The sequence below is a fragment of the Lepidochelys kempii genome, chromosome 6 (genome assembly GCF_965140265.1).
Source record: "Lepidochelys kempii isolate rLepKem1 chromosome 6, rLepKem1.hap2, whole genome shotgun sequence".
Classification (NCBI taxonomy): Eukaryota; Metazoa; Chordata; order Testudines; family Cheloniidae; genus Lepidochelys; species Lepidochelys kempii.
Window position 1 is genome coordinate 60,034,097 of NC_133261.1, and position 27,094 is coordinate 60,061,190.

At 44.8% G+C, this 27,094-nt stretch overlaps 2 protein-coding genes across 39 annotated transcripts in view; one reads left to right on the plus strand and one right to left on the minus strand.

Moving 5' to 3' along the window:
- LARGE2 (LARGE xylosyl- and glucuronyltransferase 2) overlaps positions 1 to 27,094 on the plus strand; it is a 118,524-nt gene that overhangs the window by 38,961 nt on the left and 52,469 nt on the right. For 23 of the 27 annotated variants that reach the window (XR_012159406.1, XR_012159407.1, XM_073348121.1 and 20 more), the window contains 4 exons: positions 1,004 to 1,282; positions 1,836 to 1,982; positions 2,307 to 2,502; positions 2,714 to 2,862. Coding sequence is in view for 24 of the 27 variants with exons in the window: in XM_073348121.1 (XP_073204222.1) it covers positions 1,004 to 1,282; positions 1,836 to 1,982; positions 2,307 to 2,502; positions 2,714 to 2,862 (771 nt within the window). In the remaining 3 variants the exon portion in view is untranslated. Of the gene's footprint in view, positions 1 to 1,003; positions 1,283 to 1,835; positions 1,983 to 2,306; positions 2,503 to 2,713; positions 4,644 to 9,812; positions 11,721 to 26,392; positions 26,531 to 27,094 lie in introns of those variants that run through there. The other 4 variants (XR_012159408.1, XM_073348136.1, XM_073348138.1 and 1 more) reach the window with 4 other exon arrangements.
- The window catches only part of PHF21A (PHD finger protein 21A), a 259,275-nt gene continuing 240,689 nt past the window's right edge, over positions 8,509 to 27,094 (minus strand). For 10 of the 12 annotated variants that reach the window (XM_073348143.1, XM_073348148.1, XM_073348151.1 and 7 more), the window contains 4 exons: positions 20,370 to 20,525; positions 18,624 to 18,699; positions 18,210 to 18,313; positions 8,509 to 16,037 (listed from right to left, as the gene is read on the minus strand). In XM_073348143.1, the coding sequence (XP_073204244.1) occupies positions 15,783 to 16,037; positions 18,210 to 18,313; positions 18,624 to 18,699; positions 20,370 to 20,525 (591 nt within the window). In that variant the 3' untranslated portion in view covers positions 8,509 to 15,782. The remainder of the gene's footprint in view (positions 16,038 to 18,209; positions 18,314 to 18,623; positions 18,700 to 20,369; positions 20,526 to 27,094) is intronic. The other 2 variants (XM_073348152.1, XM_073348153.1) reach the window with 1 other exon arrangement.

The following is a 27,094-nucleotide window of genomic DNA, read 5'->3' on the forward strand; positions in this document are numbered from 1 at the left end:
ACCCAAGGTTAGATCTGCACTAATAGAAACATTACTTCTGTCGGGGGTGCAGGGCACTCTCCTTGTAGAGACTGGGGCTGAAATGGGAGTCTTGCCACAAATGAAATGTTTGTATTTTGATTCTGGGATTGCAAAATCACTCTTCACCACAGAATCATGCCCCAGAATTGAACCTTATATTTTAAAAAAAATGTTTCTAGCCCTCACGGCTGCAAAGAAAACCTTGTAGCCATGAACCTAGTGTTCCTGATGCAGCAGCATCTGCCTGAGTTTGCAGAGAGCCTGAAACACCAGCTGCAAGCGGTATGAACTACTCCTTCATCTTAGTGGGGTGTTAACTGTGAAATCTAAACATGAAATTACCAGGATTAACAGTGTTAATTATTCAATTGATGATCATAGTAGCAGAAATGGGCAGTGAATGTGCTTATCCCACAATTCCAGACTCCCTCCCAACATGCCGAAAGCCCTATAGATGGCTGTTTAACTCTCCAACTCCCCCACATTCTATAGTGCAGTTACATGCTAACACATACATCTGTGGTATGTCAAAACCAAAAAGGTGGACAGAGTAAAATAAATTGAATTCAGTATTAAAACCACTACCCCAAGGGACTGCTGCACGGACGTGATGAGTCATTTTCATGCTTAATTAAATAAAAACCTGCACTGTGGAACACGTCTGGAGCTGCCACAGCATTTCCAGCAAAGGCCACAGCATGTAAGGAACTTGCTAGAGAATCCAGGTTGTTTGCTGTGGAGTATGGGGCAGGGCCTTGGACGTTACATTCTCCGGTAGCTTGTGGAGGGGAGGAAAAAAGCGGGGGGCAGTGGCAGAAGGGCAAGATTGAGTGGCATCAGCACTGCAGAGTGGCAGGCTTGCTCAGTCTCTTCTGCTTGGCTGTGTGCACTGCTGTTTCCTGCCTGCTCAGTTATCTGGAGCTCTCCCCATGTGTCGGGGTCTGGCACGGCCAGTCTCATGCCGGTTGCTTTCGGCTTACAGGTTACAGATGCTGGAGGCAATCTGCAAACACTGGGCAGGCCCCATCAGCCTGGCGCTGTACATGTCGGACGCAGAGGCCCAGCAGTTCCTGCGCTATGCCCAGGGCTCAGAGGTGTTGAGCAACCGCAGGAATGTCGCATACCACATTGTGTACAAGGAGGGGCAGTTCTACCCTGTCAACCTACTGCGCAACGTTGCGCTGACCAATGCACAGACACCCTATGTCTTTCTGACGGACATCGACTTCCTGCCCATGTATGGGCTCTACGATTACCTCAGGTGTGGCCCTCTCCATCCAGCCCAAGCTAGTCGTTCACCCCCAGGGGCCCCGGTGGGCTGGTTCCTTCCAGGTTGTCACCTAAGGTTCAGTCTAGTTCAACTGTGTCCCAAACAATGGGGCTCCCAGCCCTTCCCTCGGGGGGTGATTCCCCAGCTTGGGAGCTCTTGCTGTCAGGAAGTTTCTCATTCTGTAGGCGCAGGCTGGGCTCGAGTCCTCTGGGAGGGTCCTGCTATCACATGGGAGAGAGAACCCTTGGTTGGGGAAGGAGATGCCCCTTCTGTACCACTGGTGGGTGGGGGTGCTGCATCCTTTCCCTGCATGGTGGATCCCAAGGGCCTTTAGACTCTCCTGCCACCAACCTCACACTTAGAAAAGATAGGATCCTCTAGAGCCTGCCGATGCCCTTCCAGCGTCTGCTAAGGGGGCCCAGGAACACAGCTTTGCGTAGGGCTTCTAGCTTCTACTGGGTGACCAGTGGTATGCATTGCAGTCACCTCTTGCTGGCTCCACACGTCCTAGCGAGGCCTCACGCTCTCCCCTACCCTGCTGCAGGAACTCCATCCGGCAACTGGAGCTGCCTCAGCGGAAGGCAGCGCTCATCGTCCCAGCGTTTGAGACTCTGCACTACCGTCTTACCTTTCCCAAGTCCAAAGCAGAGCTGCTCTCCATGCTGGACATGGGCTCCCTCTACACCTTCAGGTAGGTGCTGGAGCTGCTCTCCTCCACCCTGCAGGGCCCAGACCACAGGCAGCAGGAGGCTCTCTGGTCCCACCCCATTCCTAGGGGCTGTGGCGCAGCCCAGACCCAAGCACCTCTCGCGTCGTCCCCCACCCCCTCAGTCTGTGCCTGTGTCTGGATCTGTGTTCTGCAGCTGCTGCCCTATAGGTAGTGAGAGGAGTGTGCGTCTCCCTGTACCCCAGGGTTCACTGCACCGCTGGCCTCCCTTCGCAGTTTGTCTCTGGGACCTGAGGGGCCTCGGTGTGTCACATCTATCTGGTGCCTCACTTCTGTCTCTCTCTGAAGGTACCATGTGTGGCCAAAGGGCCATGCCCCAACTGACTATGCCAAGTGGCGGACAGCCACGGTGCCGTACCGTGTGGAGTGGCAGCCAGACTTTGAGCCTTACGTTGTAGTGAGGCGTGACTGCCCCCAGTATGACCAGAGATTCGTGGGCTTTGGTTGGAACAAGGTGTCCCATATCATGGAGCTTGATGCCCAGGTGAGTGAGGAGCCAGTGGAATTTCCTGGGCCCAGACTCTTTGTCCCTAGGGACCCCATACTGCTGCTTTGGCAAGTGCCTTCTGGGTCTCTCCCAGCACCAGGCTTCCTTTGGACTACGTTTTGTTGCCCCTGAGTAGGTGATCTGGCCCCCATGGGTGTGGGCAGAGTCCTGCTCTGTGCCTGCTTGCTGACCTCCTGCTTCTTTCCAGGAGTACGAGCTGCTGGTCCTGCCCAATGCCTTCATGATCCACATGCCTCACGCCCCCAGCTTTGACATCTCCAAGTTCCGCTTGAGCGCTGGCTACCGGGGCTGCCTGCAGACACTGCGGGAGGAGTTCCACCAGGACCTGTCGCGTAGGTATGGCGCTGCTGCACTCAAATACCTCACTGCCGAGAGGAGCCTGTGATGCTGAGGGACAGCGTGGCGGTGGGCTGGAGGGGGAAGGGGACAGACCACTTCCTTCCTGTGTGGCTCACTGCCTGAAAGGGATCAAACCTGCAGCACTGTTTCCCCAGCACAGGAACAGTAGCTCCCACTAGGGATGGAATGGAAAGAGTCAAGAGAAAGGGGCTTTTAGTTCTTAAACTGCTCCTGAGCGGCTGAGGGTTTCCTCACAGAAAGCTGAAAGCCTCACCCAGAGACAGGCCAACATTGCTAATCTCCCAGCAAGTGGGCTACCTGGAGCCTATTTCCCACTTCAAGGGCCGGGGTGGGAGGCACCTATTGTTCATTTTCCAGAGGTTTGGCCAAAATGTGAATGACACCAGTGATGAGGCTCCCATGCAGTCCCCTGGGGCACTTGTTTCCCAGCCTCACTAGTGTCCTTGCTAGAAAGCTTTACCTGACGTTCTGCAAGATGCTCCCTTGCTTGGTTTCATCAGGTCCTCCCATTTGCACCCTCTGTGCTTTGCCTCCTTTGGGGCCCTGCACAGTTACCACTGTCGGGTGTAGCTCAGCCCTGCAAGACAGGCTGAACTTTAGTTCTTAATTTCTTCTGATGAACCTCTTTCTCTCTCTTTCCTCCTTTCCTGTGCCTAGAGGGAGCTGAAGCACCCCCATGTTTCCCCAAGGGGAAAGTGGCCTACAGAATTAGTCTCTTAGGGTATGCCTACACTGCTGTGAAAACAGGTGACCTGTGGCAGCTGGTGCAGGGCTATAAAACTGCAGTGTAGACGTTAGGGCTCAGGCTGGAGCTGAGGCTCTGTGACCCTTCCTGCTTGTTTGCAGGTGGTTGTATGTGCACAAGCGTGCCCATCTTTTGCTGGCTGAGGGTCTGTACACAAAAACACCTGCCAGCTAAGATGCCTGCATAGGTACTGCCTCGGGCCAGCCTATACCACTAACCTTCATGGCCATCTTCCCACAGAGGATGGGAAGTCCTGTCCCTCTTCCCCATGCAGTCTGGGCGGAATCTCAGGCTGCTGCCGCTTGGTGTCGCATCCCTGGATTTTCCCACACATGGCTAATGAGGGTTGGTGCTGCAGGTCTGGGGCCCACAGCATGTTTGGTTCTGGTCTGTGCCTTGGAGCTGAGCCACTATTGGATCTATTGCCAAATCATGGTGCCTGTTATGATAAAACCATTCAGTCCCTGCCGCTCTGGCAGTAGGTAAAACTGTCCCCTGGTAGGCCACCAACTGCTTAGAGAAACCTCTCTAGGGGTCACTTCCAAGTCTCAGAGGGAAAGATCCTGAATCTCAGTAATATTGACATTGACAATCAGGGACATGGTTGACATTGTAGCTGGGTGCTATGGTCAGAGACCTGTGCTGGGAGCAGCTTTGGCCAGGCGCTGTTCCACAGTCCTCACACACTGGAGCATGGAGGCACAGTTGCTTTCCTCACTCTCTATTTAAGTTATTTAAGATGATTTCTCACAGGGTATAAATGATTAGGAGGGCCTAGGATTTTTAGCCTCTCTCTTCCTTCCTGATGGTTCTGAAGTATCTTCAGGACTGTCAGTGCTAGACTCTCTGCTCTTCACTTCCTGGTAATCAAAGCCGCTACTGTGCTGGGAGCAAAACATTCCGGCCAGGGTGAGGCAGGCCCAGGGGCCACTGTTCTACACTCTTTGTATGGAAAGGGCATAAGTGTCTCCTCTATTTTTTAATTAAAGCTTTTTTAAAATTCTTTTTCAAATCCTTGGAGAGCCATGTGGTTATTTTGTCACATTCTGTCTGATGCTGGGGGTGGGGCAGGGCTTACAGGCTGGCAGGAAATTAGGGCAAGTTCACTTCCCCAGGAGCGAGGGTTGTGTGTGGAGCTGATACTGTGTCACAAGGTTGTGAAGGGATGGTAACTACAGTGTGTACAGAGGGGGGGGGGGGGGCGGCAGTGACAAGATGATGTAGAAATGTCAGTGCCACCAAGCAAGAGAGAACTCATCCCCTACCTAGAACTGGTCCTTCTGGTATTTACTGACACCAGGAAGATCAGGCCATTGTCTAACAAACTGTTGTGGCAGTGGGTGGCTGCAGTTATGCTCACAAAAAGTGACTGGACAAAGGGCATTGCAGGATTCCCTGGGGGTTGGCACTTGCTAACTTAAGGTCAAACAGATAAAAAGATGTATTGTATTGTTTTCTCTGCCAGTGGGCCCCTACCCAGCTCTAACAGGCAAGCTAGGCTCTATCTCACAAGTCATCCCCTTTAACAAACATGCTACAGGGCAAATTCTACCCTCAGTGTCACTTCTGCAGCCCTGTTGCCTTCCACAAGTGCAACCACTCAGAACCTAGTATCCAGTTCTGTTGCTGGTGTACAAGAGGGAATGGAGTGCAGCTCTGTGTGCTGAGCTGGTGCTATGGGGCTAACAGCACTAAGGCCATGTTTCGTCCCTAGAGGTAGCAGCTGAGACCTTCAGAGAGCACTCTGAAGGGTAAGAGGTCCATTTGTACAGTTACATCAGACCAAACCCACACTTTGAGCCTATTTGTGAATTGGCTGGGAAGCTTTTCCTGTACTATTAACAAGGGTTCCTTCTTCCTGCCATCTTAACAAAAGATGAGACCAGTAGTAACCACCTGCCCATAGCAGCATGTGCCTAGACTAGAGCTTAACTAAAATCAAGCTAATGTTGTTACCTAGCATCTGTGTTAGGAGAAATGGTGATGTTAGGTCAGGTTGAGCTAGTGCTGGTTAGTTAAGCCTGCCTATACTTGATCAATTTTCTTAGGCCAGGTCTAGACTAGAAATTTTTGCTAGTGTAAAGGCCGGCTACAGGTGGGAGCATTTTGGTGACATTTCTCTAGCCCCAAAAGCCCTAGTCAAGATGCAGTTCTATCCTGGCTTAAAAGTGATAGCTTATTTTGTTTGGGGAGGTGAATAAACTATACTGCCAAAAACGCTTTTTTGCCAATATAAGCTGTGTCTATGTTAAGAGGGTTTGCTACTACAGCTGTACCAGGAAATCTTTTCTAGTACAGACCTGGCCTTAGTCAAGCCAAACCATACCCTGTGGCCCATACGTTGAAAAAAGACTTAAGAGCCACTGACCCAAAGTAAAATTGGGTCTAGTCTGAGTTTCTAGTGCTCCTTCTGGGTTTGTGATCTTGATGGAACCACTGACGTGTGCGGTGAACATCCTGCAACATCAAAGCATCAGGAGTTACGGCCTTGCTTTGTTTTCACTCCTGAACACAAACAATGAACAAAATTGCAGCTTTGGTGCATAAGGGGGAGCTAGTGAAAGCAGAAATGAGATCTGGCTGCATAGGCTAGTGGCCCTTTTGCCTTGTGGAAAGTATAGCTGTTTGACAAAGTTACGCTTTCAACCTCTACCTGAACATATTCACCCACTGATGAAAATGAAGCCTGAGCTCCCAGTAGACTGAGATTAGTTCTGGGCTCTGTATCACTTTCTCATGAGCTCTTACAGTATAAAGCTCTTCCAGGTCCAGGTGCCCCATGTAGTGATGGGAAATGCTTCCCTCACCTGGTAAACATGGCTACAGAGACAAGCGATTTTATTGTGTTTTATTTAGTAAAATGTTAAAATAAATAAATACAAATTGATCAGATGCTCTGTATCCCTCTCCCCCTTCCCTCCCCTCCCCTCCCTTTAATTTGCTAAAATCTAAACACAGTTGTACCAAAACTGAAACCACAAGGGACTTGAAGGCTACAGAGAGAAGGCAGCAAAGAGACTGCAATTCACTATTAGCATCAGGCTAAAAAAAATAGAGATATTTAAAAAAAACAAACCAGCTCACGAGTCAGTATTATTCTCATTATGCAATTCTGTGAAAACAAAGTGGTATCATTCAAAAAAGGGTATTTTACACCAAGGCCTGCAATGATATGGGATTCTTAGGGATGGGAGGGACCACAAGAGATGTTGGGGTTGTCTGGCACGAATGACAAATGAGACAGAGGTGAGGAGAGGTTGGATGGTATCTGGATATTAAGGTTCTTCGTTCCTGTGCATGACTAAATATGTCACACACAGCTGTGGAAATCTATTCAACCAAAGACAAAACCTGCTACTTTTTCTGGTAGTGCCCTGGAGCACTAAGGACTTATGCTGCTGATCTTTTACATGTACTTGCACTGAAGATGCTAGTTTCAAGTGTAACCACTCAATCCTGCCACAGGTATATGAGATGCTGGGGCCACTTCCTTGTTACAGAAATTAAGGACCCCTCAAAAACAGCTGCTTTCCTGTTTCTTTATCTAGAACCCAGTGCCCAAATTATTATTAGCCTCTTTGCTATTTTCCCCTTCTACAGCGACTTGGAATTAGCTCACAGGTAGGTGTAACACAGCCAGGGGCTGAAGGCACAGGCAGGGGGTGTGGGATCTGTTACTAAAGAGCATTTCAAGAAAATCAGGTGGGTGGGAGAGGATAAGATGGCTCAGGTGATGGGAACTAAGCTATGGAGTCTTTCATCTCTAGCTCAATGGCTTCAATATGAACCATGACAATTTTAAAGCTGGTCAGGGCCTATAAGTGGAGACAAGGCACTTGTGGTGAGATAAACTAGGCAAGATCAACACTATACCCCCACTCGTAACTGACCCTGCCTAGGTTACCTCCATGTAAAACTACAGGTGCCTTGTCTTCCCTAGTTTTTCCAGCATGACAACACACACACATTAGTTAGCCCATGGTAAAAAACATGTTTTTGTCAGTGAAGCCATAGCCTGAATGTGGGAGCTCATAGTAGACTCTCCAGCAGCGCATGCCTGGATGAGGCTGGTGGGTTCAGGCTGGGAAGCAGGCATTGTTCTTAGGGCAATTTAAAATGTAATCTTCTAAGGAGCCCTGGCTGCCTGTCATGGGTGGTACAGGGAGTGACCCAGAGGCAAAGTAAATTTTGAAAGGGAAAGGTTCATGTTAAATTCTGCTCTCAGCCTTAGAGTCAGTCAGCTATTTCAAGACAATGATCATTAAAATGAGGAACCATATGAAAACGTGTTTCAGAATTACAGACTAGCCCAGAGCAAGCAATAACATGTAGCCTGCTGCTCTGTTCATCTATTACTGTTAATATACCCATTCGCTCAGTGGTGTCAGTTCCTGATGACCAAAGAATGAGAGAAACACTTGGCCCTTATACAGCAAGTGTAGAATTACCACCCCATTACTATTTAATAGAGGGGGAAACAGAGATATATAAGGGGTTTGTTTTTTTCAAAAGTGGCGGCTGATTTTTTTGGGTGCCCAACTTGAGATGCCTTCATTTTGATTTTCAGAGGTACTGAGCCCTGGCAGCTTCACATGCTTTAACTGGAACTGTGGGTGCTCAGTACAGGACTTCTGAAAAATCTGGCCCTTGCTCTTACACTGGCTAACCAAAAATCAGAGGCAACTGTTGAAAAATTTCCCCTAGAGACTTACCCAAGGCCACACAAGAAATGCATAGCAGAGCTGGGATTATAACTCAGGAGTTACTGGGCCCTAGCCTTGTGCTCAATCCACTGTGCAACTCTGCTTGTTTAGTGAAAATAGAATCTCTTTTCTGGCTCAGAGGCACCAGCCAATTCTTCATTTTTTCCCACAACACGGCTAAAGAAAGCTTTCTGAATGCCAGAGAACAAAGGAGTAGGAAGTGGCTGAGTTTATGCTGCCTGCATTGTAATAAGTAAATAAAAGTAATTTCAAAACAAACCAAAAGTGATAAAAACACTGCTAAAATGACAGGAGACTGGCATCAACCTGGACCAGTTAGCAGCCTTTTCTTGCCCTTTGTCCACTTTGGGGCAGTGGGTCTCTGTTTTTGAAGCACCACTACACATTTGGGCACTACAGAACTAGTAAAAACAGTAACAATGGAGCGATTGTTCCCTTACCTGCGCACTGAATTTATGTGAGAAGTATCCCCAGTCTGGTACCAATGGGCTGCTTCTTAACTTATATCGATGCTCTAAGAGATTCTGGCAATGGGCCCACCCAAGATACTTGGGTGCTTCCCAAAACACTTTCCTTTTGTCTTTTGAAGCTCTTGCCTAAATTAGAGGAATTCCTCTTGTGAAAAAAGAAACCAAGTCACAGGAGAGGTCAAGATAGGAAAAGAGAGTATCTGCCCCTCTGGGTCCTAGGCCCAGCCCCTTTACCTTCAACCCTATAACTGCAGCACTGCTCCCCCTCGTTTCTGTGCTCCTTTGGGATATTTTCCTATGCTTTTCTTTTACCTTTCCCCACCCCTGTGTCATTTCTCCTTTCCCTCCCATCTATTCTCCCTTTCCTCTTCCTGCCCATGCTCTTCCCCTCTGTTCCTCCCCTTACTCTCTCTGCACCACACATTGACTCTCACGCCCTTACATGCCCCTGCTCTGAGAAAAAGGCTCCCTTTTGTTTCCCCTGTGCCCATCCAGTGTTCCCCTCCAGAACAGGGAGGTGAGGAGAAGCACAGATGCTGCTCGAGGCAGGTCAGTAGCTCCTGTACATGGTGGCAGTATGGCTGAACATATGTGCCTTCAGGCTGATCATTCACTGCACTGCCCAGAATCACAGGCTGTGTTTACACTAGCATTTTTTCCTCTAAAAATATCCTACTGTTGCTACCACTGCTCCAACTTCACCCATTAAAGCACTAGCGTAGACCAGCTGCCTGTCATTTAACCTTAGCAATGTAGGTTCAGGCAACATAGCAGTTAGAAAACCAGAGGTTCATCAGAACCTTGCCTACATTAGAGCTCCTGCTGTTGCTGCCTTTAGCGGAACTTCAGATTTGGGGAAACATAGGGGGAAAAAGGCCTGTCGTTTTATTGATCTATCAATACCATGCACACCAATGCAATGTATAAATAATTATACTTTATTGTGTAGTTTCCAAATATGTGCTCATATATGCTCATCCTGTACAGGACACAAAACTACAGTCCTTGTCCCAGTCTACAAGATGAAATGGGAAAGATGGGATATACTGGATAGTCCACAGGAGGGAATACCAGAGAAGGATTTATGAAGTATCATCACATCCCTTCTTGCGGATGTTATCAAAGGAGTAAGCCTTTATATGAGGGATCTGAATGAAAAGGGTGGAAGCTTGGAGATATATAGGAGCAGGAGTTCCAGAGCTAATTCCTTGGGCATTTCCTGTTCTACATCTGATGGCCAACAGTATGGATCTGAGGCAACATGCTGAAGCTGCTCAGCCAAGGTGCATTCTAGACATCGTGTCTTCTAAATAGAGAAGACTGCAGAGCCCACTTCTGGCTGGTGATACAGCTTGTGAATGGCCTACGGCAGTTTGCTGATCAAGTGAGCCCAGGACTCCTTGATAATGCCAAGCAAGTCAGGTGCAGGGGAAAACATTTATCCTTTTTCTCTGAGTTGAAAAAGCCATCTATGCAAATCCTCTTCTGTACAGAAAAATCCAGGAGGAAGCAGTCTTGGCAGTAAGCCTTCTGTGGCAACCTGGCAAGCCTGAACTTGCCTTGAATCCTCAGTGTTCAAGAACCCCTTAAAGCCTGATTGCTAGACTGTAATTGCTATTTCCAGCAGGACAAGGAGAGGGGAAGAAGGGACTGAGGGAGCTTTATAGTGAATGTGGCTAGGGAATCCCTCTTTTGGTGGGAAGAATGTAGTACAATCATAAGGGCGGGGGAGCAGCAGAGCTCATCGTGGCTGGGCTGCTGAGGGAGTACTTAGCATGTTCCCCCACATGGATGTGGGAGGGAGAGCCAAGAGGCTGGTGGTAAAATTATTTATGGGGCAGGAACAAGGAACCGCTGCCCTTGAGGCTCCTCTTGCTATGATGGAGCACAGAGAAGAGGCTGCTCTAACTGTAGTTCAGGCATGCTGGACTTCTTAGTAGACCACATGTAGTGCCAAGGATTGAGTCTTATCAAACTAGCCCTGGTCTGGGTCCTGGAAGGTGGCCAAAGGAGAGTTGGGCCCACTGCTCACCTCAGACCCCATATCAGCCAAAATTCTTGTCTGTGCCCTGAACAGGGATGGGGACAGAGCTGACAGATAAAGTGCCTAGTGGCAGGTGCAACAGAACGTCCTACCCTATGCCTGGTCATGTCATCACTACTCTTCTGTCCTTTGAGAAGGCTGGACCAGGGAAGCCTCCAGCAAAAAGAGTTTCGGTTTTGGCATCTGAATATTCCGTATTTTAAAAAAGGGTTTAATTTTCATGCTGTATTAAGCTGGTGTGAGAGCAAATCAGACATGGTTCAGTCTTGCTAGGGGTATACCTGCAGTGCAAATTCATTGATGATGTTTTGCTACATCTGTATTATAAGGACACCTCCATTTATTCCAAGTACCTCAGGCAGCCACAAGAGGAGGATTTCACTCTGGGCCTTTGTGAATGCTGGCCAGGCTCGGAGTACAAGGGGTGGGCCTGGAACAGTCCCTGGAAGAAGCTGATTTGAAGTTGAGGAGGTCAGGATTAATCTTCAAATCTCCAGACAGTTTGGATATGGATTTGCTTTCTGAAGCCTTGTCGTACTGTCAATAAAATACATCACTGACTTCCTGTCAACAACTAAACTAATAGATCTGCCCACAAAATCTCCACAACCTTTTAACTCTAGGTAGGCAGATGTAAATTATCATTACCAAAAGAGTCATATTTGCAACTACAGGCGAATAAGATTTTTGAGTTGCTCATATAACAGACCCTGTTAACCAGGATTCTCCAGGTGCAAAGCATTTTATCCTACCACTGATAATTACCTGCCAGTGATGCACTCACAGAACCATTAAGTTTCCTACACTGTCCACCAATAAACCACACCAGTACTACTTTGTGACTGTCTGTTTTGTACAGCACTGAGCACACTGCTGGCTCTAAACAAATAATAACTCATCATCATACTAAGTATTCTGTCAAGTATTCTGTCTGCATGACATCCCACAAATGTACCTTCCAGACATTTTAAGAACAGATTGCAAGGATAAGGGAAAAGCTATTTCTAAAATTCACTTGTTCTTTTTCTGAGCAGTGAAAGAGGCAGCACGACTTAGTTGGGCTGGGAGCTGGAAATGCATCGGATACCAACTCCCTTTGTGGCCTCATTTTAGCTCCCTGCCTCAGTTTTCCAATCTTTAAATGGGAATAAGTCGTCACCTACTCCTGGCAGTGATATAAGGATTAGCTAAATGTCCATATGCTGCTTAGGAAATACAAAATACTAAGTATTATTATATGTAGCTTTCCATATGGCCTCAGTTCAGAGAAATTTAGACCTGGAGAGGTTTCAACACCATCACACCATACCAAATATGACAGGAAAGAAAAGGCAGCAGATATTAGAGAAAGATAAAAGCTAACTACCAAACAGTTGTAATTCCTGCATTGTTTGGGACTCCTCTGAGCAGCTAAATCTATATATATATTATTTTCTATTTAGTAAATCATAGAATATCAGGGTTGGAAGGGACCTCAGGAGATCATCTAGTCTAACCCCCTGCTCAAAGCAGGACCAATCCCCAATTTTTGCCTCAGATCCCTAAATGGCCCCCTCAAGGATTGAATTTGGGTTTAGCAGGCCAATGCTCAAACCACTGAGCTATCTTCCCCCCCTGTCAATTCCCTCACTGCCCAGTGTTTCCAGCTGGACAGCAGTATCTCCTGTTTACTTAATGTCTGTGCAGCAGCATTGCTAATGTCAGCACAGCTCATGGAATGGTACTTGCCTATTAACTGATGTTGCTGCAGAGCCAATAGGGGAAGCATACCAAAAAGGGTCAGAGAGAAGGAAACAATCTACCAGAGACAAAAACTCCAACTCTCACCATTTCTCTGCCAGGTCATAGTGGAACTTATGGTAGGCTTTTGTAGTCTGGAGGATTTTTTCTAACAAAAATTTTAACATGGGTAGAAATCAGACCTAAGTAAATTGATGTACCTCTTCAGAGCCTAGAGACAAGCAGACACCTTCAGAAAGGGGCAGTGGGTGTGTTTACAGGGGTGGCATGGAAAGGACAAGGTATTAACATCTCCTGGTGCTGCACTGCCTTTCAAAACAAGTAAGACTACCACTGAATTCCAGCCTCAGCCCCTTCCAGTAACTGGCAGAGGAGAAATCAAACCAGTACTCAGCCTTCAAATGTACTGTGACCCCCAATGGCACAGTGCTCCAAACAGCACTGTGAAGGTAACACTGGGGGAATCATAGGAATATGGCAATTGCCATGCCAGTAAGACTGGGGGTCCATCTAGTCCAGTAGCCGGTCTCTGACATAGTATCTTCAGAGAGAGGTGGAAGAAACCCCTCTACAGTGACTGGCTTATGCCCTAAAGCAAGAGGGCATATATCCCTAGTTTATTTTCTCTCATTATCCTATAAATATTGGATCCTTTTAAAAATCCTACTAAGCAACTGGCCCCAATGAGTTACACAGGTTAATTGTGTGTTGTTACAAAAAAAGTATTTCCTTTGATCAGTTTTAAATTTGTTTCAAGGGCTGTGTTCCTGCTTTGCCACTCCTGCTAACTGATCTTTGCTGCTTAACTGGCTTCAGACCAGAACACAGACATTTGAAGATAAAGTCTAGTTTATCATAGGGCAAGCTGAGAAGAGCACACAAGAATTCCTCCTCCAAATCTACTGACAAGTGTAAGAACTGAGGATCAGCTCCTGGGCTCAGAGCTGAAAAAAGTGTGTGTTCACTTCACTGGAAAAGGGGAAGTGTCCCTGAGGAACAAAGTGTTAGTGAAAACAGACACTAAAGGAGAGTGAAGAAAACAGCGCCAAGGATCTCCAAGGAGCATATGCAGCTATGGCTGCAGTGAGATTTTCAGGCTATGCCAGGGTCAGGGTATTCACTCTGCTTTGCCCAGAACACAGTAAGCAAAATGCAAAGCTTTTCAGTGTTGCATTGCCATCCCCAGAGCATGTCTACCTGGCTATTAAAATACATGCACCCTCATCACCACACAAGGAGCTCTGCCTGAGTTAATCTGCATAGTGGGCCAAACATTGCTCTCACTGAAGCCAGGGGGAGTTTGGCCATTGAGTTCAATGGGAACAGGCTTTGGCCCAATACATTCATATGCCTTAGCAGAACTGATAGCCACTGCGTGTCCAGCACACTAAACTGACACAAACAATCCCTATAATAATGGAACTCACCAGACATGCTCTGCTACCCACAGTCACACTATAATATGAAAGAGATGGAATTCTGAAATAAGGTGATATGACAAAAGGAGATTTCAGGTGTAACAAATCCACTGTCTTTCATCCCCATTAATTCTACACCTGTGGTCTAATCAGTCCATATTTAAATATTACAAAAGCATAAAGGCTTTAACAATCAAGCTGCCAGTGCTCTTTTCTGGGCTACTAACACACAAAAGAATGGGTAGATGTGATAAAAGGAGACAACACAGAGAGCTCCTCCCGATGGAGAGTGAGTTGCAGCACTTAGAATTCAGCCAGTGGCATGTATGATATACCTACAGAAACCTGCCCCATGGGATTTTAAAACACAAACACAGCAGAATGTCATCATAATAGGCAAAGTCTGTGTCAAAAAATTCTAAGCACACAGCATTTTCTCCAGTTCTGACACCTTTTTAATAGAAATCACTTGTTTAGGAAACAAATAGCACTTTTATAATTTTTACAATGTTTCTTACCTTGATCTTATTTTAAGTAACACTAGGAAGACCTCAATATCTTTTATTTTCCTTTTTCATTTTAAAAAAGTTGTTTTTTCCCAGATACAAAGATTTTGCCCTTGCATAAAAAAACAGTGCCCAAAACGATGACACAAGGACTCACAAAGACTCACTGTATCTCACTGACACTATTACTTCTAATCTATACCATGCAAGGTCCCATCTACCTCTTTAATTAGACTGTCAGCCTGAATAACAGCTTTTCTATTCCTTATTTATTTTTTGTTACCAAAAGAAAGAGAGGAAATGAAAGAAAAGGACATTTCTCTGTTCAGTGCACACATCTGGGTCATGTGCTGCTTTGTTCAGGATATTTTTGTTGTTTTATAAATATAGAAAAGGGTTGGAACCTCATTTTCAAGTAAAATCATTGATGCACATTTTCCCTTGAGACACCCCCTTTCAATGCTTCAACTCAACCATTTTGGTCCCCTCTCCCAACAAAGGCTTCCTGGATCAACTTGAAGATCCAAACCAATCCAATCCTCCAATGCATTTCATTTGTCTAGTGTGAAGAAACAGGGTTAACCCAAAGCTGCCAGGACAGAAAATCCCCAGCCTGCACATGTGCTCGTTACTCGGCGAAAAATCCATCCCCATTTTGTTTTGTACATCTCCTGTCTAAACAATAGTAAATACTGCTTATTTGATATACTTGTCCCCTCTGGGCACTGGGATTTGTTAATTTATACTTCTGTTTTTTGGTTTAATAGTGCTGAGAGTTTAGAAACAGGAAAAGCCCACAGGCTCTTTGGACTTATTTTTTCCCTACCTAAACAAACTGTTCTGCAAATAAGGATTTGAAACCTGCTCTCCTCCCTCATCCCTGCTCCTCACCCCAAACAAAAATAAAACAAACCTATAGTGGCTGTGGAGGCTGCTGCAGGCACACACTGGTGTAAAATATAGAGAGAGTAAATATATTATTTCACTTGGCATGGTGCTGGCAAAGAACCCCCAGCTGGCACTATTCATGTAACATGATCCAAACTTTGCATGTACACACAGAATAAGAAGGATCAATTGGCAAACTCCGGTGCCGCCTGGCACAAGCATCTTCACGCTCTCTCTGGAACCAAAGAACTAAAGAATTCTGCACTTTCCAGAAGAAATCCGGTTTTGCTTTTCTAGAGTTTCATTATTTTGCTGCTCCTCCTCGCCGCCACTTCCCTTGGCTCCTTCTTACTCCACTGTGTTATTTAGTCTCATCGCCTTTGTTACAGTTCACCATGCAGCTCTGGGAAGGGGCTGGGGCTGGGGTGGAGGCGGCAGCATTAGCATTGTTAGTCGAGTCCATGCCGTTGGAGATGGCTACTGAATTGACCTCAGAGTTTATGGATTTTGAAAGGTCAATGCCTTGGATGAGGCGGACCAGCTGTTTTACCTTCTCCAAGGAGCTGTGCATCTCCTTCTGTTTTGCCAGAATGGTATTCTTCATTTCCATACATTTCTGCAGCAAATTAGAACAACAAAAAGCTCAACCATTACACCCATAAGGATAATTAGCGGAATGGAAGAGGCTAAGGAAAGGAATTTAGATGTCCATCAATCCAAGTATAGGCATCTAGCAAGGAGGAGAGTTCCAGAAACGGCTGCACCTGGAAGTTCACTTTCCCAGCTTGGAGGAACCTCAAAGCTGCACACACAAATTACTTAATATTTACAGACAGATAAGTTAAATTGCCAGCAGGTAACTACCACCTGCTCTGCCTCCATTTAAGTCATTTCCCTTATAGATTAGGAAATCACCAGAGATGCCTCCATCCTATTGTGTTTCTTCTGGAGGAAAATATGGGGTTAATGTCCAGCTGAAACTAGCAAGTTTTTATTATTTTCTATTAGTATTTCATTTCTGAAATTCCTCCAACTCAGATCTGAAAATGCAGGCATCCTGTAGGAGCTGACTTTGTGGAGAGCACATATGTCCTGCTTATGGGATAGAGCCTTGCTTTCACATACTGTTTTGCCTATTTTAGCAGAAACATCATTCCCTCCCCATAAATAAAAAGGGGGACTTGAAGAGAAAGATGCAGTGCCCTCTTCATTTAAAAATCTCATTTTGGGGCCATTTTTTTCTTGCATGTTACAAAAAAAATCAAGACGCTCTGACAACAGGCAAGGCAAATTAGCTTAACCACTTTATGTCAGGAGCCCATGGTTGAAACTCTCTAAAAGAAAAAGGAGAAGGCAGCCAATACCTTCTCTACGGATGTGGTTCAATTTAATGATGTATAAACCACATAGGCCCCAACAGATGTCCTGCAAGAAGATGGTATCTTTTTTTAAAAAGTTTTGAAGCCTTTTGTCTACACTGATCTTCAAACCCTCCTGGTCTGAGTCCAACTTTTAACATATATATGACAGCAGCAGAAAAACCACCACCATAACTGGAAATAATTGGCCCCATGTTGGCAGTTTGAGTTAAGAGGTAAATAATGAGTCATCCATGGAGAGTGAACTGCCTTCTTCACCTATAGATAGTCCTTCTAGGTCAGGACTGAAGCACATCAGCGAGTGGGTGCTGCCCATACGCATCGCTTGAGAACACATGCACTGCTGCTTGCCAGGCCAGGCCAGCCTAGCCTTCTGGTGATAAAGAGAACATTCTAGTCCCCAAAGCTGTTAATCCAGCACCTTTCACCACTATGATATTTACTTTCTTAAAAGGATACATGTAGCCTTTTCATATATATTATTTATCTGAGTTATTCTACTGTGTTCAGTATTAGATGTCTTTGGACATCAGACACCTTATAAATACTTTTTTAAATAGAAAAAAAAAACAAATCCCATAGTGTGTGAGGGTGAGTACAGTGAAATACACTAGAACTGTATGATGTCATAAATGTTGGCTATGGAACAGAACTTAGCATTTACAGTTCTCTGATATCATCATGGGACCTCCTGAGGGGCTCATGTTTATATGTGGTGACTTAGGAGTCCAGCTTGTGTGTTATTGTGAAAGAAAGTTACATGCTAACACACAGGTTCTAGTTATTACGGTTACAAAACAAGGTGGAAAACATGGTTTCTGGTTAGGGGGAAAAAGTGTGGCAAGGTGTAATTAACATTAGGCGGGGCACCCAAAGTTTGCCCAAATGAAGACTGCCTTGGAAACTCATCAGAAACCTGAGGGCCAAACCTGTGAGTAACATGGAGACCACGGCAGTTGCTTTCATTTTAGATATAACGGGGCCGTGCACCAAGGCTGTAAGTCCCACCATGCAATTTGGCCTACTGAGTGAGAATAAAATGAAGCATCAGATATTAGGACCTGTAGCTACTTAGGTTGCTCCTCTGTAATAAAAATAAGAGCCATAGAGTCCATATAAATCTCCATGGGTTGTGTTTGTCAACTGTTGGTATTATGGGTTACTGTACATCTGCAAGATATAGCTAGCATAAGTTCATTTAGCTGTACTTTAAACATCCAAAATATCCAAAGGGCAGGAGAAAGAGCAAAGCTCATATAGAAGCTTACCCAACTCCTACTGACTTCTATGGAAATTGGATCAGGCCTACAGTAGCAGTCTCCAGACTTATGCTCCGCCAGCTTGCATGGTGCTAGAATGAAAGGACTACAGAGAACAAGTGTAGCATTACAGCTGAGAAAAATACTTACTGTTATGGAATTGCTGAGCTGTTTGACCTTCTGCTCTAGTTGTTCTCTTTCTTGTTTTAAATCTGAACTCCATTTAAGTAGCTTCTGTTTCTCCTCTTCTTTTGCTGTAAAAGGGAATAATAACCCTCTCAGTGATGAATATTTAAAGAGTCCCTGTTATGCCCTTCAGATGGAGTCTCTAAGCTACTTCACACAATGGACACATTGGATCATACTGAAATTGTACCTGCCTAAAGTGAAGAGTCACATGAAGCTTTCACAAAGTAGTTGGACTGCCCTTTTCACATTATTACTTGGGTTATCAAGGGTTTTCCCCCTTAATTTCCTTTTTAAAACAAGTCCTACCCAATACCATTCCCAAAATAACATTTTACAAACATGAAAGCAATGCAAAGATGTTCTCTCTTTTCCTACCTGCTTTGTATGCAATATATGAATGAACAATTGCTAAAGTCCCTGGCCATGGGATTGCTTCTTCCTTCTTCAGCATCTGAAAGAAAAGAGTGTGTACATTTAACTGGCACACATTTTACCTCTGGGAAAGGGAGAAAGAAAAAGGGAAGAGACAAAAAGAGAGGGTGAGACAAAAGAATTTATTTCATGGCTATCATTAGGCACAACCTGTTAACATAATGCCTTGCAATCCTGTTCCGAGGTTCAACAGAGGGAATTATTTGCATCTATATTATAGCCTCCACAACAGAGGCTGATTTATCACAAATGTCAGCATTTTCTCACTCCCTCATAACCACAAACATCTTCTGCTCATGACACGTAACAGGTTAAAGAGGAATTAAAAGACAACGTATCTGATCTCAAACTTGCCAGGGGACAGGAACATGGCTTCATGGCTCAGACAAACTGCTGATCTAAGTTGTTCCTGGAAGAAATCCTCTGATGGCACAGAACAGCCTCTGCACCACACATATGAACTTCACACTTTCGAACAGATAAGACATGACACTTTCCCATCTCCACCTGCTCGCAGGATCACATTACTGGTGTTGCCAAACCCTCCTCATAAGGATAAGCATCATACTTATCTTTAAGAGGATAAAAAGATTCCCTCTTAATATACCTTATTTAGGGAGGAAGAATGAAGCTTGGTAGCTCACCAGAGGAATGACCCAGGGGACTGAGGCTGGAGTCACGCTAAAGCAAAATGTCTCTGACACTTCTAAATTTATTTTCTGGTAACTTTTCAGTAAAACAAACCGGTGGGGGTAGGCGGGTGGGGTGTGTGTGAGAGAAAGGAAGGCTATGCCCCCTCCTCCTTCAGCTACAACCATGTTGAGTAATTTAATCTACTGGGATTTTTTGTTTGGTTTTTTATTGTTGCATTATGTAACATGCATGTGGAAATGCCAGGTTGTTTTCTTATGTTATCATCTGGTTAACAGAGGCTCACATGGACTACTAAGGCACTCTCTTAGGTAAGACAGTATGTTAATAGCTTTTGGCTGCTGGCTTAACAGCAATCCATTGTAATTCTTGAAGTTCCAAAATAGGGGAAATGAAAACAGCAATTTATTTCTTTATCTTGTAATCTTTATGCCATTAATGGATGAAATATCATCTCATTATTCCAATCCATTTGTATACTTTTACAGAGAGATTTTGAGGGAAGAAGGTCCAAGTCATTCATCGATAGTCATTATTCTGATATCGAATGTATCACGAAAGAGAACAGGAATGACAACCTCTCTAATGTTTGGGTTTTACCAGGAAGCACTGGCTCAGTATTTTCTCTCTCTATTAAGGGTAGGCTCGTGCAAATATCCTATTCACTTTGGACAAAGAACTACCACCTTTCAGAGAAATTCTGAGTAAAAAAATCTACAGGAAAATCCTTATGGGTCATAGAGAACCTTTCCCAAAAGTTTGTGTGCTTTGCCCCAGAAAAGCAGAGTTGAAACACAAGGGTAACACAAAAGGACCCTGAGTCTGGAAGCACAAAAGTAAGACTTAAAGGCTTAGTATTTGTGAGCATTCGAACAGTGGCAATTTGATGAAATTCACACAAGCCTAATTACAGATCAAATAGATTTGCTCAATGTCAGGCTGTTCCAATCTAACTAAGCCAAGTGATCAGGTTATTTTCTTTAACTCGGAAAATCTTTGTAGTGCACTGTGTGTAACTCCCTATCTTTCAAACAATACCTGGTCTTGACATTTGGGACAGATCCACATGCCCTTGGGAATGGTTTTCAGAGGTGGGTCCAGACAGTCCAGGTGATACACACGTGAACATGTGTCACACATCAGCAACTGCCCGCTTTTCCTGCAAACACTGCAAAAATCCTCATGGATATCGCCCTATAAAATTGAGGGAAGGGGGTGAGAAAGAAGAAGGCAAAAAGTGAACTTTGACCTTTGACATCTACATCCTAGTTGAATGTAAACTCTTCCGCACAAGCTATAGCTATGGGATTCCATATGGCTAAGTTCTTTTTAGGAGGTGTAACTGGAAAACCAGCGAAGATGACAGAAGTACAACTCCCTCTGCCCTCCCCAGGTCAGAGGCCCTAGTGAACATTTGTTACCACAGCCTCTAGTAACAATCCCCACCCCACCATCCATCTTAGTTAGGAAGATTTTCAGTGGTTTTAGCCAGCACTGGTAAGATACCCACTTTCCTTGGTCCTTCTAATCTTTGGATGTAAGCACAGCTCCATGTGGGGAGCATACAAATGAGGTTGCCTCATGTCCACAGTCTTTCCTAAGAAACCCACAGAGGGCAATACTGAACTTTAAAACAACACCAGCAAGTATTTAGAGCACATATGTGACATCTTTTCAAACTGTTACAGTGAAAGAGAAAAGTGCTCTGATTTGTAAATTAAAAAGAATGGACCCAATTCATCCCTGAGGTAACTCCTTTAACTTCACTGAAGTTACATCAGGATACATTTAGCCCATTATATTTTAAAATCCATTGCCCCAGCGTCACAATGACTACTGATTTCTACTTCATCATTAGCCCAGGGCTGTGAGGAGCAGAACGAGGGGATATCAAGAGTTCACACAACCAAGAGGGAAAAAATGTTATTTTCAGCCATAAGAGGCTTTCACAAGGAACGGAAAAGTTAGTAGACAGTGTCCTTTTAAAAATCTATGTTTTACTATTCTTGCATTATTAGTGGAGGCACTTCCTTTCCCCAACTATTCACGCCCCAATGACCCTCCCCCACAATGCAAAATTCATAGCAAGGTTAGGTTTGTTTTTCTCTCTTTATTCCCCTCTCTCTTTCCTCCCATCATTCCCATCTCATGCTTTTGTGATTTTTAATAAGTAGATGTTTGAACAGAAGAACACACAAGGAAAACACCCAAACTCTACCCTTTATCCACCTGCGGGCTGCTCTGGCAACGTGCCACACCTAAGACCCAATGTCTCAAGCCCTCGGCACGCGCAATTTCCATTGAATTCAATGATGTTCCGTACACACAACGCTTATAGAATCTTAACCCTAATTTGTCTAAAATGAAGCAAATTGTAGCTGCATGCCTCTTTAGTATGAAATATTGGGGCATGAAATGTTCCATTTTGACTTGAGTAGCCTGTTCACATGTTGGAGGAGTTTTGCCATTTTAGAATCATGCTAGACTTTGCCTCGCTCCTATATAGTATGTGGCTGGGCAAGAAAAAGTGGATTTTTTCTTTATTAGCGATAATTAGGGCCCTACCAAATTCACAATCCATTTTGGTTAATTTCACAGTCATAGGATTTTAAAAATCATAAATTCCATGATTTCAGCTATTCAATCTGAAATGTCAGGTGTTGTAATCGTAGGGGTCCTGACCCCAAAAGGAGTTGTGGGTGGAGGGGGGTTGCAAGGTTATTACGGACGGGAGGGGGTTGCAGTACTGCTACCCTTACTTCCGCGCTGGTGCTGGCGGCAATGCTGCCTTCAGAGCCGGGCAGGTGGAAAGTGGCGGCTGCTGGCCGGGAGCCCAGCCCTGAAGGCAGAGCCACTGCTAGCACCAGCGCAGAAGCGAGGATGGTTTGGTGTCGTATGGTACGGCCACCCTTACTTCTGCGCTGCTGCCTGCAGAGCTGAGCCCTCAGCCGACAGCCACCACTCTCCAGCCGCCCAGCTCTGAAGAAAGCTCAGAAGTAAGGGTGACAATACCACAACCCCCCTAAAATATCCTTGTGACCTCCGCTGCAACTCCCTTTTGGGTCAGGACTCCCAATTTGAGAACCGCTGGTCTGCCCTATGAAATCTGTATAGTATAGGGTAAAAGCACAAAAAAGACCAGATTTCACGGGGAGAGACCAGATTTCACGATCTGTGACACATTTTTCATGGCTGTGAATTTGGTAGGGCCCTAGGGATAATGTATTAAATGCATGCAGCAAGAGATCCACCATATTTTCGAAGAAAATCACACACAAATACAGTCTGCTGAGGTTTAACTTTCAGACTCCATGACAGATAAGTCTCACTCTATTGGGAGCTGCTCTTCGTCTCTTAACTCCCAAGGCTAACACTGCTGTCCTGTTTTCTAAAGGGTCAATCTTTCTTGAAGCTCAGTGTCATCTTTTGATTCCATAACTTCCATGAATCAAATGAGTGTTGGGTTCTGAGATCATTTAATCTTTAATACTAAAGAGAGTTCTTAAATGTTAATTGAAGAAGCAAATTAGTGAGATTTCATGCCTCCCTTGAAATGAAATTTGTGTTGCTGGGAAGAGCTTCCTTTTCCTCTTTCCTGCATTGTGTGAATGCATAGAAGGAAAAGAAGGCAGACAGGAAACAAGATAAAGGCAAAGAGAAAATCCTCTGCAATCCAGTCTTTAAAGGAAACTCATCCTAGAGCCTTTTGAATTCTATGTTAATGCATGTCCCAATCTTGTGAGGCACTGAACATCCCCAACTACCACTGAACACAATGGCAATTGAGAGCACTCTGCATGTTGCTGGGGCGATCAGTATCTTTCAGGATGAGACCCATTAAACACTGGAGCATCTGATATCCTGCAGAATCAGATCTAAGCAGATGATTTCCTTAATCTCTCAGGCACGTATCAGTTGCTCAACAATTCAGGTTTAGAACTTCTAAATTCAATGGAATGTTGAGTGATGATTCATGTAACAAGATGGGTTAATGTGCGAGGTATTAATTTTCTAGTAATACTCCATATGTACCAACTGGAATGGATACACACACACACACACACACAAATCCATAGCTCTATTTTCATCTTATCAAGGCAATAACGCAATAGTGCAGAGCATTTTGTGGGAATTAATAACTAGTGGTGGATGGTTCCTGAACTCCCCCTCAACCAGAATTTAATTTCTAGGAACTGTCCCGTGTCTTATTTGTTGTTAATAAATATATGTATAATATGGACCAGATTGTTGTGATATGTCCCCTCTACATTGCTATACTCTGGCCACAGGCTTCTGAAACAGCTCTGAGTGGCCACAAGCAGCCTAGTGTAATGCATGCTGGAGGCTGAGAAGGCCTGAAGCTGGCCCCAGAATAGGGGAAGCACAAAAGGTAACAGTCACTTTTGGCCTCACCTCCTCTGTTCCTACTGTAGCCTAGACAGAACAAAAAAACAACCCTAAGCTCTTCAGGGCAGAGACTGGGTCTTTTTTATGTTTGTACAGTATCTAGTACAATGGGGCCCTGGAATTTAGGTATCACTGTCAAAAAAAATAAATATAACAACCAGCACTATATGTACATGTGTGTGTGTAATCTCTATATTTAGATATATCTGTATCTATCTATCTAGACAGAAGATAGATATTACATCATAAAAAGCCTGTGGGAAAAAAGAGTAGGTGACCATGTATTTAAAGACAGCATTATTATGCCTATGCACAAAAGGGCTGAATTAAGGTTGTACTGGCAACCTTAATTCTTACGTCCCCTAACATTTGAGGGCTTGCCTTTGCAAATTGAATGAACATTGTTGTTTGGATGTAATTTCCCAAGTTTTTAAAAAACTTAAAAACTGAAAGATATAATTGTCATCCTGTGGTACCATACTGACTCCCACACGTGGGTCATCACCATGATTGGGATATTTAGGTCCACAGCACAGCCCTATATCACTTCAGCTAACAGTAACTGGTAGCAATAGATGGCTGTTTTCTTCTAAGCAGACCTGACACTAGAGTGGCATGGAGACACATGCGTTGCCAGTGGATTTTAGAGCTATTTACTAGACATCATAGGAATGTCGAGACTCCAGAATAATGGGATTAATTCCAGGTTCTTTAGGAGAGTGCACTCAAGTGATTACAGATCTCTCTGTCCCTTCCGCTCCTTTCTCCCTCTGCCTCAATCTTGCTCCGGCCCATCTTGCCCTCCCCCAGCCCAGCTTCTGCCTCTCTCTCCTACCTCTTGTTCCTACTCCCATGACCCTCATCGTTGCCCCTCCTTCCCCCGCTCTTGTGCCTTTACCCTCTCTCCTGGCTCCTGCTCCTAACTCTGTTCCTTCCTAGGCTCTTATCCATCCTCCCAGGCAGAGGTCCTGCCCTTGTCTCCACCCTCTGCATCTCTTCCCCTCCAGCACCCTATTCCTTACCCTGCTCCACTCAAGTCAGTTTGTCTCCTTCCTCTCCTCCAAACTGCCTGTGTGCCAGCAGAGATAGCATGGACAGCACAGGAGAGTCTCACTGCCCTCAGTTCTGGTGCCTGGTATCACAGGTACTCCTGGAACCTGGGAGCAGCAATCGCAGTAAAAGTCCTACTTGGCCTCGGGATGGAGCATGACTAGTCACTCTGCATGTGCAGTCTAGTCAACTTGTAGAAGATGTGAGGGGATGGAACATGCTCAGTGTAGCTGGATTCATCAGAGAATTTTGCTGCCAAACTGTAACAAGCCTCTACTGAGAATGTGCAAACAGATTTTTCACAGGCATATAGTGTGGCCAAATTTGGGGGGATTTTCACACAGATGTCAAAAGGCAAATCCCTGACTCAAACGCCATACCCATGCTAAATTTCAAGTCCCTGCTCCAAAACATGGATGCAACAAAACAGTTATCAAAAATTTTTTTAACTTGGGCAAAACAAGTTATTTTCCTTAATTTTGTTTTGTTAAATAGCTGAACTGTTTTATGTGAAACTTTAAAAAAAAAATTCAACTTGAGTTAGACACCCATCATGGAAAGTTTCAGCCCAAGTGGTTTAAATTTGGCAAAACTGTCAGCAACTGAAAACAGAGTCTTAAAATGGAAAGCATTGGGCAACCTGCACCACTTATAATAAATATAGATCTTTATAAGCTAGCACCATTCTCCGAGTATCCAAGTATATCTTGTGTTGAATATCTAATTAGTAGGGCCCTACCAAATTCATGGCTGTGAAAACACATCATGAACCATGAAATCTGATCTACCCTGTAAAATCAGGCATGGAGCCAAGGGCTCCTCCCTGCGCAGGGCTCCAGCTGCTAGTCCAAGCTGGGGATGGGGAGGGATGAGACTTCCTCTTCCCCTGCAGGAGCGACTCCCAGGGTGGGTCAGACCCATCTCTGGAAATTTCCCCCTGCTGTAGGAAGCTTGGCGGTTCAAGCTGTCACAGCCCCCCTCCACGCAGAGAGGCTGCAGCTTGTGCTGTCACCTCCCAACGTGGAGAGGCTGAGGCTGCAACTGTCACGCACACCCTTGTGCAGAGAGGCTGCGGCTCCAGCTGTCATCCCCTGCGTGGAGAGACTGCGGCTCCAGCTGTCACCTCCCACCCACTCAGGCAGGAGGCTGCCAGGAAAACCAGACCTATGGTAACCCACCCTCCATACCCTGTGACTCTCACTTCTGCGCTGCTGCTAGCGCTGGCTTTAGAGCTAGGCACTCAGCCAGCAGCCTTCCTCTCTGATTGCCCAGCTCTGAAGGCAGCGCCCCTGCCAGCAGCAGGGCGGAAGTAGGGTGGCGATCCCATAACCCACCTACAATAGCCTTGTGACCCTTGCACCCTGACCGCCTTTTGGGACAGTACCCCCACAGTTACAAGCATGTAAAATTTCAGATGCAAACATGAAACAGTAATTTTACCCCCTGGCCATGAAATTGACCAAAACAGACCATGAATTTGGTAGGGCCCTACTAATTAGATTGTACGCTCCTTGATTAAAAGGGCCGTATCTTTCTCTTTGTCTTCATATATAACACCAATATATTACTGGTGCTTAATTAATTAATATTTTGTATTTCCATAGCCAAGAATTTTGAAGTCTTTTACAAACGTTAAGTCTCAGCACCCATGTGAACTAAGGAAGTACCATTATCCCATTTTACAGAAGGGGAAACTGAATCACAAAAATGATTTGACTTTCTCAAGGATACACTGTGAGTTTGTGGAAGACTATGAATAGAACACAGATCTCCTTACTTTCAGCGCTGTTTTTACATCAAAACCCATTTTTCCTTATAGTAGTTATTAGGGCTGTCAAGCGATTAAAAAAATTAATCGCAATTAATCACACTGTTAAACAATAATAGAATACCATTTATTTACATATTTTGGATGTTTTCTACATTTTTAAATATATTCATTTCAATTATAACAGAATACAAAGTGTACAGTGCTCACTTTATATTTATTTTTATTACAAATATTTGTACTGTAAAAAGCAAAGGAAATAGTATTTTTCAATTCACCTAATACAAGTGCTCTCATACAATCTCTTTACATTAAATTTGAACTTACAAATGTAGAATTATGTACAAAAAAACCACACACCTGCATTCAAAAATAAAACAATGTAAAACTTTAGAGCCTGCAAGTCCACTCCGTCCTATTTCTTGTTCAGCCAATCACTCAGACAAACAAACTTGTTTATATTTGCAGGAGATAAGGCTGCCCGCTTCTTGTTTACGTCACCTGAAAGTGAGAACAGATGTTCTCATGGCATTGTTAT